The following is a 19,002-nucleotide window of genomic DNA, read 5'->3' on the forward strand; positions in this document are numbered from 1 at the left end:
CTGTGGACTCAAGGGTCCCAGGTTTGATTCCGGTCAAGGGCATGTACCTTGGTTTCGGGCACATCCCAATAGAGGGGGTGTGCAGGAGGCAGCTGATTGATGTTTCTCTCTCATCGATGTTTCTAATTCTCTCTCCCTCTCCCTTCCTCTCTGTAAAAAACCAATAAAATATATATTTTTTAAAAAATAAAAACAACGAAGGAAGACTTCTGATTAGGTTCTTAGAGCTGGGTAAGTAGTAAATATGTTTATCAGAAACCATGACCCACCCAGCCACTCAAAAATAAGACACCCCTGGTGCTTATGAAAATTGAATGAAGTCATGCATCCACAGCACCTATTACAGGCCTGGTACATAGTAAGCAATCAATAAAACAGTTACTTCTAACATTATTGTTTTAAATATTTTTTAAAAAATATATATCTTATTGATTTTTTACAGAGAGGAAGGGAGAGGGATAGAGAGTTAGAAACATCGATTCAGCTGCCTCCTGCATGCCTCCCACCGGGGATGTGCCCGTAACCAAAGTACATGCCTTTGACTGGAATCGAACCTGGTACCTTTCAGTCCGCAGGCCAACACTCTATCCACTGAGCCAAATCGGTTAGGGCCTAACATTACTGTTTTAAACTATCTTCCTCTATGATAGCAAGATTCCTCTAAAATGAAGAGTGCTGGTCTAGATTAGTGTTTCCAAAATTATACAATTTTACAAATCAATAAAATACTGAATTCGGGCGGAAAAATACTGATTTCACTACAAAAATTATTTACTCTCTGGTGGCCTGGAGAAATTTCCTTACCTGTAAAATTAGATATTATCATCTAATTATATTATCTGGAGGAACCCAAAGCCTGACAACTAGGGCTAAAGAGAAATTATACCAACATATACATTGTCTATTTTACACCTCCCACTTGCCAGACTCTGGTAAATATCCTGGGGCTACAAAGTCAAAAGCATGTTTCCCCCTCAGAATGTATATGGCAGGACCGTGGCCGAGTAGCTCAGTTGGTTAGAGCAGTATCTGGATATGCCAAGATTGCGTGATTGATCCGTGGTCAGGGCACATACAAGAGTCCACCAATTCTATATAATAAAAGCCTAATATGCTAAGTGTCCAGTTGTCCGTTCAACCAATCAAAGAATAATATGCTAATGATATGGTAAGGCCACTCAACCACTCCCTATGATGCATACTGACCACCAGGGGGCAGATAAGTCGACTGGTCGACCAGTCGCTGTGACATGCACTGACCACCAGGGGGCAGATGCTCTGACCAGTAGGTTAGCTTGCTGCTGGGGTCCAGCCAATCGGGATTGAGCAAAACGGGCCAGACATGCCCTGTAGCCCTCCCACATCCCTCTCCAGCCCCAATAGTGCACCGGTGGGGTCCCTTGGCCTGGCCTGTGCCCTCTCACAATCCGGGACCCCGTGGGGGATGTCGGAGAGCCAGTTTTGGCCCAATCCCACAGTCCAGGCCGAGGGATCCCACTGGTGCACAAATTCATGCACCAGGCCTCTAGCGAATGCATAAATATGTAGAACAACAAATCCATGTTTTTTTCTCTCTTTCTAAAATCAATTGAAAAATTTTAAAATGTCTATGGCAGGAGAAATGTAAAGACCTCAAAGGTTGCTATGAGGGGAAAAAAGAGAATACAAGCTAAAATGTTTTTTAAAAAAGCAAAACAAAATACTGTAGAAATAGGGCAACAGTACCCAACTCATAGGGCTCTTATGAGTATAGCAGCATAAATTTTAGTACTAACAGTAACACCAGGTCAAATAGCCTTGCTTACATTGCCCCTGGCTTAGGTAAGTGAGATTTAAGGCTAGATGCAAAGGCTGGGCCATACCATCTAAGATTAAAAGAAAAAGGAAAAGGAAAAGGAAGGAAGGAAACATCTATAAAGATGTATGTATTTCTTTCAGGCTTTCAATAGTAATCAAGTAAATACAGACAGTCTGGATGGGTAGGATGTAGAATTTATCAGGACAGAGTTGTTTAAACCTTTTCCTATCAACAATGAGTCAGTCTCTCCCATCCAGGGCTGCAGGGCTTACAGAGAGCCTCTCTTCCCCCTTGATTCTGAACAGTCCTGCCTCTAAATTACCAAAGCATAACTGTGGCTCTTACTATACTTACTTGTTAAGTTGTAATTACTTGTTTATATGTCTGTCTCTTCCTTTAGTCACTAGATAGTGTCTGACATACAGCATACACTAAATATTCATTGAATGAATAAAGGAATGAATACAGAATTTAATAATCTCCTTTTTATTTTTCAAGAATTCCTAATGAGGAAATCCAAAATCTGCTTCACAGGTCTAGGAGGTCTAGGAAAAAAGTTTTAAAACCCAGATTTTCTCCAAAATTAAAAATATATACAGATTAGAAATGAAGAGGTAAAACTGTCATTATTTGTCAGGCAAGCTAATTCTAAAATCTCAGGGAATTAACAAAAAAGCTACAAGAATTAATGAGTTAGTTTAGCAAGGTTACAGGATATAAGGTCAATATAACAAAAATCAATTATATGTATATGTAAACAAAAAATAATTGAAAATTGATATTTAAAATATTATCAAAAAATAAAATATTTAGCCGAAACCGGTTTGGCTCAGTGGATAGAGCGTCGGCCTGCGGACTGAAAGGTCCCAGGTTCGATTCCTGTCAGGGGCATGTACCTTGGTTGCGGGCACATCCCCAGTGGGGGGTGTGCAAGAGGCAGCTGATCGATGTTTCTCTATCATCGATGTTTCTAACTCTCTATCCCTCTCTCTTCCTCTCTGTAAAAAATCAATAAAATATATTTTAAAAAAATAAAATAAAATATTTAGGGGTAAATTTGACAAAAGATATAAAAGACCGGTATACTAAAACATACAAAACATTGCTGAGAGAAATTAAAGACTGAAATAAAAGGAACACTATACCATGTTCATAAACTGGAAGACGAAATATTGTTAAAATGACAATTTCCTCCAAACTGATCTATGGAATCAACACAATCTCAACCACAATCCCAGAAGCCATTTTTGTCGAAACGGGCAAACTGATTTTAAAATCTTTATGAAAATGAAAAAGTCCTAGAATAACTAAAAGCAGTTTTGAAAACAAAAGAACAATGTTGAAAAACTTGTATTATCTGAGTTCAAGACTTACTATAAAGTTATAATAACTAAACCAGTGGGTTACTGATATAGATCAATGGAACAGAGTAGAGTCCATACCACATATATATGATCAATTTTCAGCAATGGTGCCAATGCAATTCAATCAGGAAAAAATATTCTTTTTAACAAATAGTGCTAGGACAACTGGACATCCATATGCCTAAATAAATAAATAATCTTAAACTTTATCTCACACCCTATACAAAAAGTAACTAGAAATAAATCATAGATCTAAATGGAAAAGCTAGAGCAATAAAACTTCCAGGAGGAAATATTACTGACTTTAAATTTGGCAAGGATTTATTTATTAAATATAAAGAGTACAAACTATAAAAGGAAAAAGCAATATATTAGATTTCATCAAAACTTAGAACCTTTGCTCTTCAAAAGACCCTGTATACAAATGTAAAACAAGTTTTAAAAGACATTGTTACAAAAATGAAAAAGCAAGTCACTGACCAGAATAAAATAGTTGCAAAAACATATCTAACAACAAAAGTGTATGTAGAATACACAAAGAACCCTTACAATTTAATAACTGAGTTAATACTAGGCAATTATGCCCAATTAAAAAATAAACAAAAGACCTGACCAAACACCTCATCAAAGAAAACATATACATGGCAAATAGGCACATAACAAATGTTCAGATGTCATTGGGGACATCTGATCAAGATGATGGAACAAATAAACGCTATGCTCGTCTCCTCCCACGACCACATCAAAATTACAACTAAATTACAGAACCACCCCTGAGACAACCTGAAGGCCAGCTGACTCCTGGAACCTGTTTCCCACCGTTTCCAGCTTCTGGAGGTGCCTGTGTGCCTTGGCCTGTGGCTTTGTCCTCCATCATCGGAAACAGTAACATAGCATCCTTCCGCCCCCTGACCTCATCTTCTGACTGAGCCCTCCTGCCTTCCTCTTATAAGGATTCCTCTGATGTCACTGTCCCCCTGGATCATCCAGGACCATCTCTCATCTCAAAGTCAGATTCACAAGCTCAGGGGACAAGGACATGGACTTCTTTGGGTCGTTCCTCTGCTGACCACAGATCTCCAGACTGAAGAACTCCAGCCATGGTTTGGGAGGGTCCCTGCACAGCTGGATGGTGAGTAGCTCAACACATGTCTGTGCCCAAGAGTTGAGTTCTGCCCCAGGGCTCCTGCTCTCGGACTGCTGTGGGGTTTGTTCTAAGTATCCACAAAAACACAATCATGGGTGGCGTTTTTCAGGGCTGAGTGTAAATCCATGTTTTTCTGAAATCTTTGGCACTTGCTTTGCTGGCAAACTACAGAGAGGATGGGTCTGCACTTCCGAAAAACAGGATCAGAAAGTCAGAACAGCCACTGCATGTGTGACAAGGTTCACATTCTTGGAAAGTGTCTGTCAAGAGGGGACATATTTGGAGTCCTGCACAGCAACGCTCATGACACCAGTTGGGGTGACAGCACTGCTGACAGCACATGGCTTTCCTCCTCACATTTTTCTTTATCACTATATTTTATAACAAGAATGTCTTGTTTTTATAGAAACAATAAAATCATTATTCTAAAGGAAAAAAACCTGCCTTCTCCCCTTGACTCGTCTTTCCTTTAATCCTGTCACATATCCTCTCTAGCCTCTCTCACAGAAGTTATAAACACAGATTCTAAATTTTTATGCTTTAGATCATAACTCATTATTAATAACAATAATAATAATGAGAAGTAGTTGTTATATAGCTGTCTGTCTTCCTTAAATAGATGTAAATTCTAACTATCCCCGGTGCCTATAACACTGCCTAACATTTAGTATGTATTTAATTACTATGTTGAATGAATAAAAATTTCCCATATCCCACACTAACAAATGGGAAGTAGGATCTTAATAAGGGAGTGGTCTCTCCCCTATGCCTTGCCTAATCCTTTCTCAAACTGCCAGGCTTCAAGTTCAGGATTAGTGAAAGGCCTGAGCTAAAGCAGAAGCTGAGCTATTAGCCTTAGGCTAGGCAGGGCTAAGAGAACTAGGATTTCTTCTGGGGTTCTGATGGCTTCATTAAACAATCCTGAGGCCTGAAACCCTCTAACACAGGCCTTGTTCTGCACCTGCCATCATCCACTGACCCACACCTATGCCTCAGATTCCTGGAGCCACTGGTCTGGAGAATCTAGGGAGTTTTCTAGAAATTATGAGAAGCAACCCCCTGATTCACAGGGTAAAAAGAAAAGCAGAAGAGGGTGAGACTAAGGTCAGAACCCTTTTGGGAACCTTGGAAGTGTGGTCCCTGAATCCCATTTCAAGGGGAGTGACAAGGGCCTGCAGCGTCGGCTCTACAGCAGCGGTGAGGCTCCAGAGCAGCGGTTCTCAGACTGTGGGTCGCGACCACTAGCAGGGCCGCCGAAGACAGATATTTACATTACGATTCATAACAGCAGCAAAATTACAGTTATGAAGTAGCAACGAAAATAATTTTATGGTTGGGGGTCCCCACAACATGAGGAACTGTATGAAAGGGTCGCGGCATCAGGAAGGTTGAGAACCACTGCTCTAGAGTTCCCTTTTTCATTAGTAATGTCACTAGTAGCCCAGGCCAAGAATCAGGATGTCATCCTTGACCCACATTCTCCTCATACCTACCTCCACATAACATAACCAACTACTCAATCTCTAATCCTTCATTTTTCACCATCTCCAATGTCACTTCCCTAGTAGAGGTCAACCTCACCTCCTGCCCAGATGACTATGATGGTCTCCTAATGCATTTTCCCTCTCTCTCTTCTGTCATTCTTTCAACCTAACCATCCACACTACAGTCAGGGAAGCCAGGGAGACCTTGTTTTCTTAAAGGCACACCTAATCATGTCACCTCCTACTTAAAGTCTTCAATGGTCCTCCACTGCCCTCAGGATAAAGGCCAAACCCCAACATGGGGGATTACATGCCCTATGGCCCCAGCTCCTACCTGTTCTTCAGTTCCATTTAATTAATTGTTCTATGATCTTGCCATCTGATCAAAGCTCCTTTAAATGCCCCCCTCACCTCCCCCGGCCCCACACACACACCATGTCCTTTCTTGTCTTCATTCTTCTGGATGTGCTGTTTCTGCTGCCTGGACGTTCCCTCTCAAGCCTGGCTATCATTTCTAGGCCTCCACCACAAGGTCCTCTCCTCCAGGAAACCTTCCTTAACGTTGGTCTCACATGCTTCATAGAAGAGAATGTGGGGTGTGATCATACAACTCCTGCTTATTTTCCCTCCCCTCACAAACCACACTCTCCTTGAGGGCAGGGAATACAACTTATTCCCATGGAATCCAGTGCCCTAAAAGGCAACACACCAATGAGGATTTGTTAAATGGACCAATCTTCTTATATGATGGATAACGTGAATATCCCTAAACCTCAGACCCTGTTCCTGTGAAGACATGGAAACCCTAGTGGGTTTTTGCCCCTCTCCTTAGGGCTCTGAGGAGAAAAGGGTCTGTGGTTCTAGCCTCATAAAAGGTCCCATTCACAAAGCTATTTACTACACTCTCTCTAGCACCTCCCGGCAGAACAACGGCTGCCTTTCTCTGCCGCAGCAGTCTCTTCGAGGGAAACTTCTGAGGGAAATAAATGGGGCCAGCCTGGGGCAGGCAGGACAATAGCAGGGTGGGCCCTCTGCCCCGCAGACTCCTGCAGGGAAAAGCAGTCAGGAAATCAGGCTGCCAATGGGGAAATCCCCCCAGCCCTGGGACGCTGAAGAGAAGCAACCCCAACAAGGCTGCTCTGTCCCCAGAAGAAATACCAAGTGCCCAGAGACCTAGCACCCAGGAAGAACAAGGGGGATTCGTGATCTCAGTTCCTGGCAGCGATGTTTAGAGTTGCTTTCTTGCAATCCCTTGGCTAGAGGCATGGAGGGAATTTGAAATGTCAAAAACGAGCTAGAGTTCAAGTCAGGAGGAAACAGCCAGTAGAAACATACCTTGTATAAAGAGAACTAACTAGGGCACTAGAAGGAAATCCAGAAAAACGAAGAGACATCACTTCTGAACCCAGAGTAACAAGATATAATTACCAACATAAAACATACAAAGAATGGAAGAGCACCAACATTTACTTATAATAGTTCACCACATGCTAGACATTCTATTAGAACTTCTACATAAATTATTTTACACAAACAAAAAAAGAGAGGAGTTGAATTGCTATATGTATGTGCCAAAGAAATGCTGACTAATAAAATATGTAGTTTGATGGTAATGACCAGAAAAGGTTTCCTTGAAGGAAATAAGACCCAAAGAGTTGGGGGGAGAGAGAACACTCATGTAAAGGTGTGAAAAGAATGAAGTGGGCCCCGGACGCAGGCCAGTCTACCTGAAGGAGGGTGGCAGGTGCAGTCATCAGACCTAGAATTAGTGAGACGTGGGCTGAACTGAAGGAAGAAATCACGAATCCCAGGCCAGGGAGACTGGGCTAAGAAGGAAAGACACTGTGGGTTTCTAGCAAAGGATTACTTTAGGATGAGAACTTATGCACCTGATTTTTAACTACTCTGTTTGCTTGCTATGTTACCAGAGCCATGCCTTTCAGTCCTTGGTTTAGAACAGTGGTTGGCAAACTCATTAGTCAACAGAGCCAAATATCAACAGTACAATGATTGAAATTTCTTTTGAGAGCCGAAAACCGACTTCTGTGCATGGGCCACGAAGTTTCAATTGCACTGTACGTGCGCGCCTGCACGTGGTATTTTGTGGAAGAGCCACACTCAAGGGGCCAAAGAGCCGCATGTGGCTCGCGAGCCGCAGTTTGCCGACCACTGGTTTAGAATCAGCATAGGCCTGAGCACGCAAACACAGCTGAGGAGAGTTCAGGCCAATCTGCAGTCCTTGTCAAACTAAATGCCTTAACACTCACCATATGTTTGGCACTATAGAATTCACCAAACGTTTTTACACAAATCATTCTGATCACACAGTTAATTAGTGGCTGAGCTGGAGCTCACACAAAGATCTCACTCAACGTCCTAAACTCTTTACAATTATGCCACTAGGGGCCCTGGCTGGGTAGCTCAGTTGGTTAGAGCATCAGGTTAGATCCCTGGTCAGGCCATATCCAAGAATCAACAAATGAATTCATAAACAAGTGGAACAACAAATCAATGTTTCTCCCCCACCCCACTTCCTCTCTCTCTCTAAAATCAATCAATAAATAAAAAATTATGCTACTATGATGGTTTCTGCATAGATATTCCTTCAACCCTGGAGTTTGATCTGCTATGTGAAACTGAGGAATGATTCATCAGAACCCATCAAATATATGCTAATCTCCTCAAATCATGATTCAAATCCCTAAGGGATATCCCAGGACTCACTCCCCTTCTCTCCCTCTCTTTAAAAGGCTGCAGTGAGGAGCTCTAAAACTCTCTGGTAGACATGGCCTAACCTAAGGGGCTTGGCAAGTTAAGTACCATTTGATATGCTACACTCAGTGAATTGCTGGGTACCATGGGAGACAAAGTGACTTTTTAATGGTGGTCTTATTCTCTCTAGCAATAGCACTACCCTTCTCTCATCAGTCTCAACTTGGGAATCAAATTGGATTCAGCCTTAACATACCTTGTTGATTTTCCTTCCAAATTGCCTTTCAAATCCTGCCCCTCTTCTTTTCCCCCACATTATCTTTTGCTAAGATTGCTGCCAAAACTCCTCGCTGGCCCTCTTGGCCCCAAGCTCTCTTCGAATATATGTATTAACATCAAAATTCTCTCTTTAAACATGATTTTTATCACCATATATTACATAAACCTAACTGGCTCCCTTTTTCCTACCATATCCAGTGAATAGCTTTATCCACTCCCATACCTTGACAACATAATTTCTCTCTGCTTAACAAAGACCATCTAGAGACACTCCGTATTTGGTTCTGCCCCAGAACCTTTGCTTATGTTGTTCCCCTTGTCTGAAATGCCCTACTCAATTTCTTTCACCTAAATAATTTCTGACTACCCCTCCCCTGACTATTCTCATGAACACCAACTTTCTACTCTTCTCTAAATATACTTTTTTGGTATACATCAAGATTTAGCAATAAAAAGTACTATCTTTTTATTGTTTTGTTAACACTTCCCAACAAGAATGCAAGCTCCACATTCTTACAAATTATTTCCCAGAACATCAAGAACTGAGCTGAGCATGGAGCTATTCGATAAATATTTGCTGTCCAACCAACCTGGGCATGTGCCCCCAACTGGAAATGAACCCAGGACCCCTCAAGAGCCCAAGCCGACACTCTATCCACTGAGCCAAACAAGCTAGGGCTAACTTTTCATATTTTTTTTTTTGTCTATTCTAAATGGGAAGACAGAGACTGATAGTACTTAAGACCATTAAAAATAAATTTGTTAATCAAAGGGTGCTCTTTCAGAAATGCTTTTGAGTATCTAAAGTTAAGCTTAGCTTGCTCCTGCTCATAATGGATATTAATTGCCAAATGTTGCCAAATGCTTCATCTGCAAATCCCCTGTCATCTTTTATCTCATCCCCAGATAGGACAAGAGCACATTTTGGAGAGGACTCAGTAATTCAGGGGACTTACTCTTTGCAGCCCTGGATACCTGTCACGGTTCTGGGAAGCGAACCTCCTAAACTAGGTAGAAACTCAGCTGAACAGTGATTTCTTGGTTCCCGGGCTCAATAAGAAGAACCTGAAGCATTCCAGGAACCACACCCCACCCCCTGCTCAGATAAGACATCCTCTTTCAGCCCCAGCTACAAACCTTCCCCTCAGCCTGAGGCTCTTTCCTAGGCAAGGCCTACCTACCATTCCCCTCCCTCTTCTGCCTTCTCTTTCTCCCGCCTCCACACACCTTATATGAAATTTTGCCTCTTTTAGAAAAAAAGGCTACAGACTGGAGAAAGGTTGCATTCAATCTCAGATCCCTATTGCTGGTCTGGATTTACTGAATTAGGAAAAGCCATATGCTTCTAAAACAAGGAACACCCAGAGATCACAAACAAATCTTTCCTGTCCCCATCTAAAGGAGCCAAGACAGCTGAAGCCTCCACTGAAATTCCTGGGAAGGAGATTCAATAACCTCCTCTCATATTCTCCTAGTATTATCACCCAACCCTTACCACTGCAAAAGCATTCCTTCTTTCTAACTTCTCCGCTTTTGCAACAAAAAACCCTGTCCACTCCGGTTAAATTCTTCAAAACAATGGAAAGCTCTTTCAGTTACTCTTCATTTGTTTGGGGCTACTTCAGAAAGTAGTGCATGAAGCTAAATCAAGTCCATGTGTTTACCATCTAAAATTTATATACAGTTTTACGATTTAGAACACAATTTGAAATATATTATCTTATTTGATTTACTCCTTTCAACAGCCCCGTGAGAGAGATGCAATAAATGTTATAATCCTCAAATGACACACTACGTTTGTGAACTGGAAAGCATTTCACATGAATGAGCTATTGCTTTACATAGGAGGAAACTAGAGGCAGTATGTGACTTGCCCAAGGTCACACAGTTACGGGGAATGCCAGGCTCAAATTAAGAACTCTTGGCTTAAATCTAGTACTTCTCTGTTTTGGTCCTCACATGAGCTAACTAACTCTGCAGAGAGAAAAGCTGTTTTATGGATGCAAATTTTAACCCATCTGGCCATCTCAAAACATTTGCCATGGAAAATGAGGCCAGTGGATATAGATGACAGTAAAATTCATTACCATTCCTGTAAAAATAATTCAGTATCATTATCTCTGCTTGCAATATCAAACACATTTTTAGAAACTCTAGAGAAGAATATATACTAATGGGCAATAAGCTGTTCACGGACAAAAACTGAAAGGAATGAGAACAGGTATGCTTTAGTAACCCATTTTCCAGTAACAACTGATTAACACTAAAAGATAAATATTAGTCACAAATACTCCATGTTTCTTTGAACCCAGGAATCACTCCCCGAGAAGGGGTTAAAGACTCTGTCAAATAAATATTCCAAAGCCCTCTTTCCTTTGAGCCACAGTATCTCTCCACGGACATCATCCTCCATCAGGTTGCTGACCTCCTAGAAAATACACATCACCTGGAGAGCCTTCTCTAATCGACTTCACTTTAACTACATCTGAAATTAATACATGAATGAAAAGTCTGAAATTGAAGAATTTATACTTGCTGACATGTTCATTCATTCTAACATTCATTTGTCGATATTTACTGAACACTTACCCCATACAAGGTGCTAAGCCAGGCACACAGGATATACCTGAGCAAACCAAACACAGTCTCTTATGGAGCTTGTAGGCTAATGCTGCTTGTAAGTGGTTTTCAATAGTCTTAGACCTTTCCTAGCTCCCCAATCAGACTACATGCTCTTTGTGAGCAAGAGCTGCAGACTGTAATTCTCTAAATCACTCCTATAGCATCTTACACTGCGCTCTCTACACCGCAAATTGTAAACTCAGAGAATCCTTAACTCCATAAGCAGGGGCATTTACTTCCACTCAGTCCCTCCAGGATGATATAAGATTGTGAATTATTTACTCATATTCATTTGCCCAGCACGAATAAGTCTTTATTTATTCATTTTATTTTCCCAGGGAAAAGAGGGGAAGGGAAAGGGTCAGCATATGTTACAAAATGATAGCAAAAAGAAGTACCCAACGCAGCAAAATCAACCATCAAATGAACAGTCCCCAGTGATGGGGGTCACGAAAGGCCAAGCGGGGCTCAGTCTCCTCCAGTTCAGAAATGCAGGGAAGGGGCCAAGGAAAGAACCGACAGGTACATGCTTTCCTGCAGGTTGTGAATTATTTAAAACCCACAGGGTCGTGAAACTGGGATGTCAACAAGTCCAACATAATGCATCTACAGCAAAAGGGATAAGATCCAAAGCACCTGGAGATAACTTGAAGGGGCAAAGGCCCCAGAACTGATCCTGTAATGGGGAAGGGATTCGGGGTAGGAGTAAAAGTGAGGAGCATTCTCCCTCTACAAAGCTGCATGATGCCACAGGAGAAAAGGGGGCTTTAGCCATAGGAATTACAGGTGCGAGCCCCAACACTGTTAACAAGTTCAAAGGAATGATGAAGAGCATCTTACCCCACTGCCAAAAGGAGAATGAAACAGTGCCCCACTGTATACAAAACTATTTAGACAGAGTGGGGCCATGGAAAGAGCCATGGATTCAGAATCAGAAGATCTGCGTTTGAGTCCAGATTCTGCTAAGAGTCAGGCAAGGTGGCACTGGGCAAGCCAGGTATCCTCTCTGAGCCTCCATTACCCCTGTAAGATGGGAGCAATAACAGCTGATTTCTCTGCCTCACAGAAATACTGTGCGGCTCGGAGGAGAGACGTTCCCATGAGAGCACTGAGGGAAACGCACTGTGCGCTGCAAACCCCGAGAGGACAGTGAGGATGTACCAACTCCCAGGGGAGCGTCTCAGTCCAGGACCCCTCACTGCCTCCTCCTTGTATTCCCTCGACACTTACGTTTCCATCTTCTCACATCCCCGAGTTCAGAGAAACCGTCCACCATCCACATCTCAAAAATGCAAATTCCAAGAGGGGGAAAAGGGCAGCATGTAAACCATCTCAACTCCTTGCCTTGACATCCCTGTTCTCCCTTCGTAAGAGTCAAACTATGGAGTGTGGCTCAGTTGGTTGAGCGTTGCCCTAGCACACGGACAGGTCGCTGGTTTGATTCCCGGCCAGGGCACATACCCAGGTTGTGGGTTCAATCCCTGGTCAGGGACATGTGAGGTCAGTGTTTCCCTCCCTCTCTCACTCTCATTCTCCCTTCCTCTCTCTCTAACATCAATAAAAACATATTTTAAAAAAATAAAATAAAAAGTAAAGGATGGAGGTTCAGACATACACTTTCTGTTCTTTGTGACTATCTGCCTTTTCCTTTTCACTGCAAAGTCAGTCCTCTGAGGACTACTGAACGAAGCTAAACAGGACTCCGAGGCAATAGGATTACTGTTTGGGGGAGAGAGACTATATGCACTTTAGGACACATCCCATAGCAAATATATATATATAATAAATAAATATATTATTTTTAGCATGAATTATCCGTTAACTGGACAGAAGAAAGCAATGACTCCCTTGCAAACAGTCTTGCCTCTCTCTTCCATATTTTTCCCAGGCCCAGGCCTTCCATTTGCTTGTTCAGTCCTCCATCCTGTTAGGATGAATGTGCGGTACCCACAAAACAACCCTCTCTCAAGATTCTCAAGGAGAAAGGTTAAGGGGGGCTGGGGAAAAAGGGGAAAGGCAGACACCTTACAAAGTTGTAAACTGCATCGTGACCAGTAATGGGGGAGGCCGGACAGACCCTGGGGCGGGGGGAGGGGCATCCTGTGCTCACACTCTAAGGGCCAGTGCATATCTATTTGCCCATCAGGCCTTTGGTCCCAAAACCACTCCTTCCGGCTCTAGGCAGAGGGAAGGCCCATTTTGCAGTCAAGCTTATTAAAAATGCCTTGGGAGATTAAATCTAGAGCATTAGCCAGTTGGCAAGTCTCAAGTTAAACCCTAACCTTGGAGAGGGAAAAATTCTAATGTGACCTATTCATTTGGGAGCCGTTAAAGAAAAAAAAAAAAAAATCCAGGCCTGTTGGGGTGCACAGGGTGTTTCTGTCCCATCATTCAGACCACCAACATCCTCCCCATTCTAGAAATGGGATCCACCCCATCCCCAAACCCCACCATTCCACAACAACCGTCCGGTGGGGGCCCTTTCCCCCAGCAGCTCCGACACCTGAAGCCGGTCCCAACCCACCCTTTCCAATTCACGTACCCTTACCCAGGCTCTCCCCCCTTCCCTACCCTCTGCGCTGGCAAGTGAAGGACTCAAATTGGGCCGCTAGCTTGGCAGAAGCCAAAGTTGGCTGGAGGCATTCGCCCCTCCTCCCCACTCCCTGGCCCCACTGTCTATTGCTGGTATAAAAAAACAACACCACACTGAATCAGGAGATGTTTTGAATATGGATACACAACGGGGAAGATAAACACACATGCCCAGACAGTCCCCAGAGATCAATGCATGCTCCTACCCCACCATTCCCACAGTCCGCCCAGGCCCCTCTTTTGCAACCTTTTATCAAAAATGCAGCACCCTCCCTCCCAGTCTTTCCCTAAGTGTCGAATATTGGCAAACCTACCTGTCTATACTCTGGGGCAACCTTACACTCATGGTTTCTCGGTGTCTCCACGGTTTCAGGATCTTGTAGTATTGATGTCTTGATCAGGATTGAATCCTTGCGATTTTTAAGAAAGATGAGAGGAGGGCCTCCCCACTTGAAGATTGAATTCTTTTTTCTCCAGCTCTCAGGTCCCTAGTCACTGAAGCTCCATTCTACTTTACCAGTTAACATGGTCTGCTTTCTTAGTCCCCTCTTCCCCTCCCCCTTCTTAAAAAAAAAAAAAAGAGGGAAAACTATGACCTTAGAAACCAAAAACTCAACCACAAATCTCTAAAAGGTTAGCGCTATAGGCTAAAAAAAAAAACAAAAAAAAAAAAAAAACGAAACACAAAGAATATGCCCTCAAAAAATATCAGTCTTCCTACAAAATACAGATAAAAACCATCCTTTTAATCCAGTTTTCCCAGCTGTCCTGTTGGTAAGAGCTTCAAGCTCCAAGGGGGAAAAAAATTCTCCGTTCTTCAATGCTTAAAACGACAACAGATTCATTTGAGAAAAGAGGGGGTGGGGGTGGGGGTGGGGGGAATGAATAAATCCGAATTGGCACTTGGAAAAAAAATATCTTCCAGCTGATTTGCACAGCAAAAAGGAAAAAAAAAATTAAACCATACAATAGTATGTAAACAAAAGCACTCCTTCCAAGTCCAGTATAACCCTGGAATCAAAATGATGAATTTCCTTTTTCCCCCCCCAAAAAAAAAAAGCTTTTACATGAAAGGTTCTGAAATTCTTAAAGTGAGCCAATCGCACCAGAAAATAAAAATAAAAAACACCTGAAATGCAATGCTTTTTACCTTGACAATGGTAGCAATAACCACAAACCAGAGAAAAAACCTTCTCTCCTTGTCTTTTTCCTTGAAACTTGCAGGCTTTTCCACCCACCCAGCCTGACCCTCAGACCCAGCCTAGGTCCGGCCTTTTTCGGAAAGACGCGCCCCGAGTTCTGCTCCGCTTGTCCACATCCAGGCTCCGGTCTTTTCCGTGGCCGCAGCCTCCATGAAACAGATTTCGCTTCCTCCCCGTCCGCTCGCCCTTCGCTCCCCCTCTCCCGGCCTCCACCACTGCTCCCTAATTCTGCGGACTTCGGGGTGATTCCTGCGGGTCTCAGTTCGGGGGGGATTTCCCTCCGCGCCCGCCTCCTGGAAAGCCCGGCCGCCGGCTTCTCTCCCGGCCTCGGTGCCTCCCCGGCCTCAGCGCGCAGGGCCGGCGGCGGCCTCCGGCCCCGGCCCCGCTCGCCCCGCGCCCGACCGCCGCGCTCCGGCCCGGGCGGCCGCGGGCTCCAGCTCGGGCTCCGGCCGGCTCGGGTGGGCGTCCGGCTCCCGGCGTCGCGGCTGCGCTCGCCTCCTTCCGGGCCCCTTCCCCCGCCCCGGCTCGGCGCAGGCCCAGCCGGCCGCCCCCTCCGCGCCCTCCGTCCCCGCGAGCCTTTCTCCTTCCCTCGCTCCGGCGGGGGCGGGGCCGCAGGCTCCTCCTCCGCGCGGCGAGGCTGCCGGCCTGTCCCCTGGCGCCGCGGCCGGACCCGGCGCGGCGAGCGGACCGCTGTCCCTCCGTGGGCTCCTGCGGCCGCGGCTACTGCCCGCCCGGCCGCCGGGCCGCTGGGCCGGCCCCTCCGCTGGGCGCCCTGCGCTCTCTGCCCCCGCGACCCCGCGCCCGCGCCCGCACCGCCGCGCCTCGGCCCGCCCCTCCGCGGCCCCTCCGTCGCCGGCCCTGCCCCTCGGCGCGGCCTAGCTAGTCCCGGGCTTCACGGCTTCCGACGCTTCGCCCGGTCCGCTCCGCCCCGCGGGCGACCCCGGCTCCGACTCCGCGCCGCCGCCGCCTTCACCGCCGCGCCGCCTTCTCCCTCGGCTGAGGTCCCCCCTTCACTGCCCGGCGCCCGAGGCCCGACCTTTGTCCCGCCCCCGCTGGGTTCGGCCCCCTCCCCACGTCCCAGGTCTTGCCTCTGCGTTCACCAGCATCACCCTGCGCTCCCACCGCCACTGCTCACCCTGTCTCCACCTCTATTTTCATCTTATTTTTCAAAAATCTGCCGCGGCCCTAGCTGGTTTGGCTCAGTGCATAGAGCATCGGCCTGCGGACTGAAGGGTCCCGGGTTCGATTTTGGTCAAGGGCACAGGCCCGGGTTGTGGGCTCGATCCCCAGTAGGGGGCGTGCAGGAGGCAGCCAATCAAGGACTCTCTCTCTCTCATCATTGATGTTTCTATCTCTCCCTCTCCCTTCCACTCTGAAATAAATAAAAGTATGTATTTTTAAATTTGTCTCACCTCCTTCCTGGGAGTCAGGAGCTCTTTGTTTCCTCCCCACTTCTAACACCCAGCGACTTTGGGGAAAGAGACCTTCACTGGGTTGATTTGGTGGGGGGACCTGCGGGAGGCAGCCTACCGATCTTACGCTCTCATATCTATGTTTCTCTCTTCTCCCTTTCTCTCTCTAAAAATCAATAAACTATTCTTTAATAAAAAGAAAAGCAATGACTTTCTCATTAATAGACTGTCATCTTCACTTTAAGACACAGATGACATAGATTTTTGTTGTTTTTGAAAGTAAGTGCTAAATAGTAAACTCTTGGCTGCCATTTCTAATCATAGAACATCCTATATAATAAAAGGCTAATATGCAAATAGACCAAAGGGCAGAACAACCGGAAGAACCAAACAACTGGTCGCTATGACGTGCGCTGACCACCAGGGAGCAGGTGCGGAACATGCCGGGCTTGGCCGCAGTGGGATGGTGGAGCAGGTGAGTGTGGGCGCCATATCTGCCCCTGTGCCTACCGCAGCCTCGCGACCCACAGTCCTTTTCAAGGTGCACGAATTCGTGCACTGGGCCCCTAGTTGTAAAATAAAAACGTCTATCTCCTCTAGGCTCAACATCTCTTTTGAGGCCCTTGCCCCGGAGATAACCAATGAATTTCTGTAGAACAAAGATTTTCATGGTCATTCTCCCTGTCTTGACTAAGAACTGTAAAGTTTGTAGCAATTAATAGGCTTAATTTTGTCCAGTGGATGGGCAAGCATTATGAAGAAAATGAATATCTGTGCATGGCATTTCCACTGGTTCCTGGGAAAGTCTCACATATTGCATGAAACAGATGGCTTCTAAAGTGGTGACCCAGAAAGAGTGCTTGGTCAGTCTGTATGTTAAAAATTAGTGTTAATAAAGCTAATTGCTTTTACTATAGTTAAATACAATTGTAAATGCATTCTTAAATACTTTCCTCATGAACATGAGTGCATTTCTTTGTACACTCCGCTTTGAAGCCTATGGGGATGGGGTGGCTTTAGCAGGATAGAGTTCCCTGAAGTTAGCTGGCTATGTAAGCAAATTGCAAATCTCAAGTTAAGGGGGAAAGAAGATTATATTGTGCCCAACACAGACTACATTGTAGGAATTTCGGAGCAGCTATTGGTTAATGGAAAGAGCACTAGACAAGGAGTCCAAAGAATTGAGTGCATTTGTTTTGGGCTGTATACTTTCCTAGCTTTGTTACCTAAGGATTAATTAAGATCAAGCCTGGCCTCTGTAAACTATAGTGCTGGGCAGGAAAATCAGGATAAATGTTAAGAAGTGATTTTGAATTGACATAGTCCTTTTAACTTTTTTCCACAGAATTCTTCATAAATGAATCCTTTCCTCTGCCCAACATCCTGTGGTAAGACATTAGTCCTTATGGTCATTAGTTGTTAAATTCATTCACACTCAGGAAACAATGGCAAAGAAGAATCTTAGGTGATTTGCATGAAATCCCATTAATTGATAGAATTCATACCTCCTCATTTTTAAGTGTGAGAAGCAAAAGAAAAAACAGGTATGGTCAACTTTTGTTTGCTGAGACAGATTCTAGAAGCTGAATATTTAACTGAATAGCTGAGGGACAGCAGTGGGGTACTGGAATGGTTCACATTGTGAATTCTAGAGAAGCAGCTTCTCATTCGTGGGTAAATATCCCCAGCCCCAAACACGTGTATTTTATAGAAAAATGGACTTCAGGTTGCAGTTATTTAGTCATTCTCCTTCTGGCGTGCAGTCAGGGCAGTAGTCTGCAAACCGCGGCTCGCGAGACACATGTGGCTCTTTGGCCCCTTGAGTGTGGCTCTTCCACAAAATACCACGTGCGGGCGTGCATGTTCAGTGCGATTGACACTTCGTGGCCCATGCGCAGAAGTTGGTTTTCGGCCGGGGTGAGTCTATTTTGAAGAAGTGGCGTTAGAAGAAGTAGGGGTGTCGGTCGCATGTGGCTCGCGAGCCGCGGTTTGCCGACCACTGAGTTAAGGGACAGGCCTCGCAAAACAGTCACCACTGGAGGAATAGTGCCCCCGTTTCTTGGAGATCCTTCACCTTCTTTAACTTTTATCAGTTGGAAAAATGATGTGGAAAAGCTTGCCTAATTATCGTTTAGTCCTGAGGCTGAGAATGCTTTGTGGTTTATTTTGTAGCTGATTTAGATTTCTCCGGAATGCTTCTAGGTAGCTAGAATAACCGATATTAAGCATGTGTTACAGACATTATTTTGTCACTCAGTATATTCTGTTCATTCAACCTGTTGGGTTCCCAATAAAATTTTAATATGAAGTATAGGCATATTTTGTTTTATTGCACCTCGATTTATTGTGTTTCGCAGATACTGCATTTTTAATTTTTTAAAAATTTTAAA

The 19,002-nt window shown here is 44.6% G+C and overlaps 1 protein-coding gene across 9 annotated transcripts in view; it reads right to left on the reverse strand.

The window, feature by feature from the left end:
- Window positions 1–15,104, reverse strand: part of ARHGEF11 (Rho guanine nucleotide exchange factor 11) — a 76,750-nt gene extending 61,646 nt beyond the window's left edge. For all 9 annotated transcript variants that reach the window (XR_013812897.1, XM_079760395.1, XM_079760392.1 and 6 more), the window contains exon 1: window positions 14,313–15,104. Coding sequence is in view for 8 of the 9 variants with exons in the window: in XM_079760395.1 (XP_079616521.1) it covers window positions 14,313–14,344 (32 nt within the window). In the remaining variant the exon portion in view is untranslated. The remainder of the gene's footprint in view (window positions 1–14,312) is intronic.
- Window positions 15,105–19,002: the final 3,898 nt, after the last annotated feature.

Source organism: Cnephaeus nilssonii (assembly GCF_951640355.1).
Source record: "Cnephaeus nilssonii genome assembly, chromosome: 21".
NCBI classification, from domain to species: Eukaryota; Metazoa; Chordata; class Mammalia; order Chiroptera; family Vespertilionidae; genus Cnephaeus; species Cnephaeus nilssonii.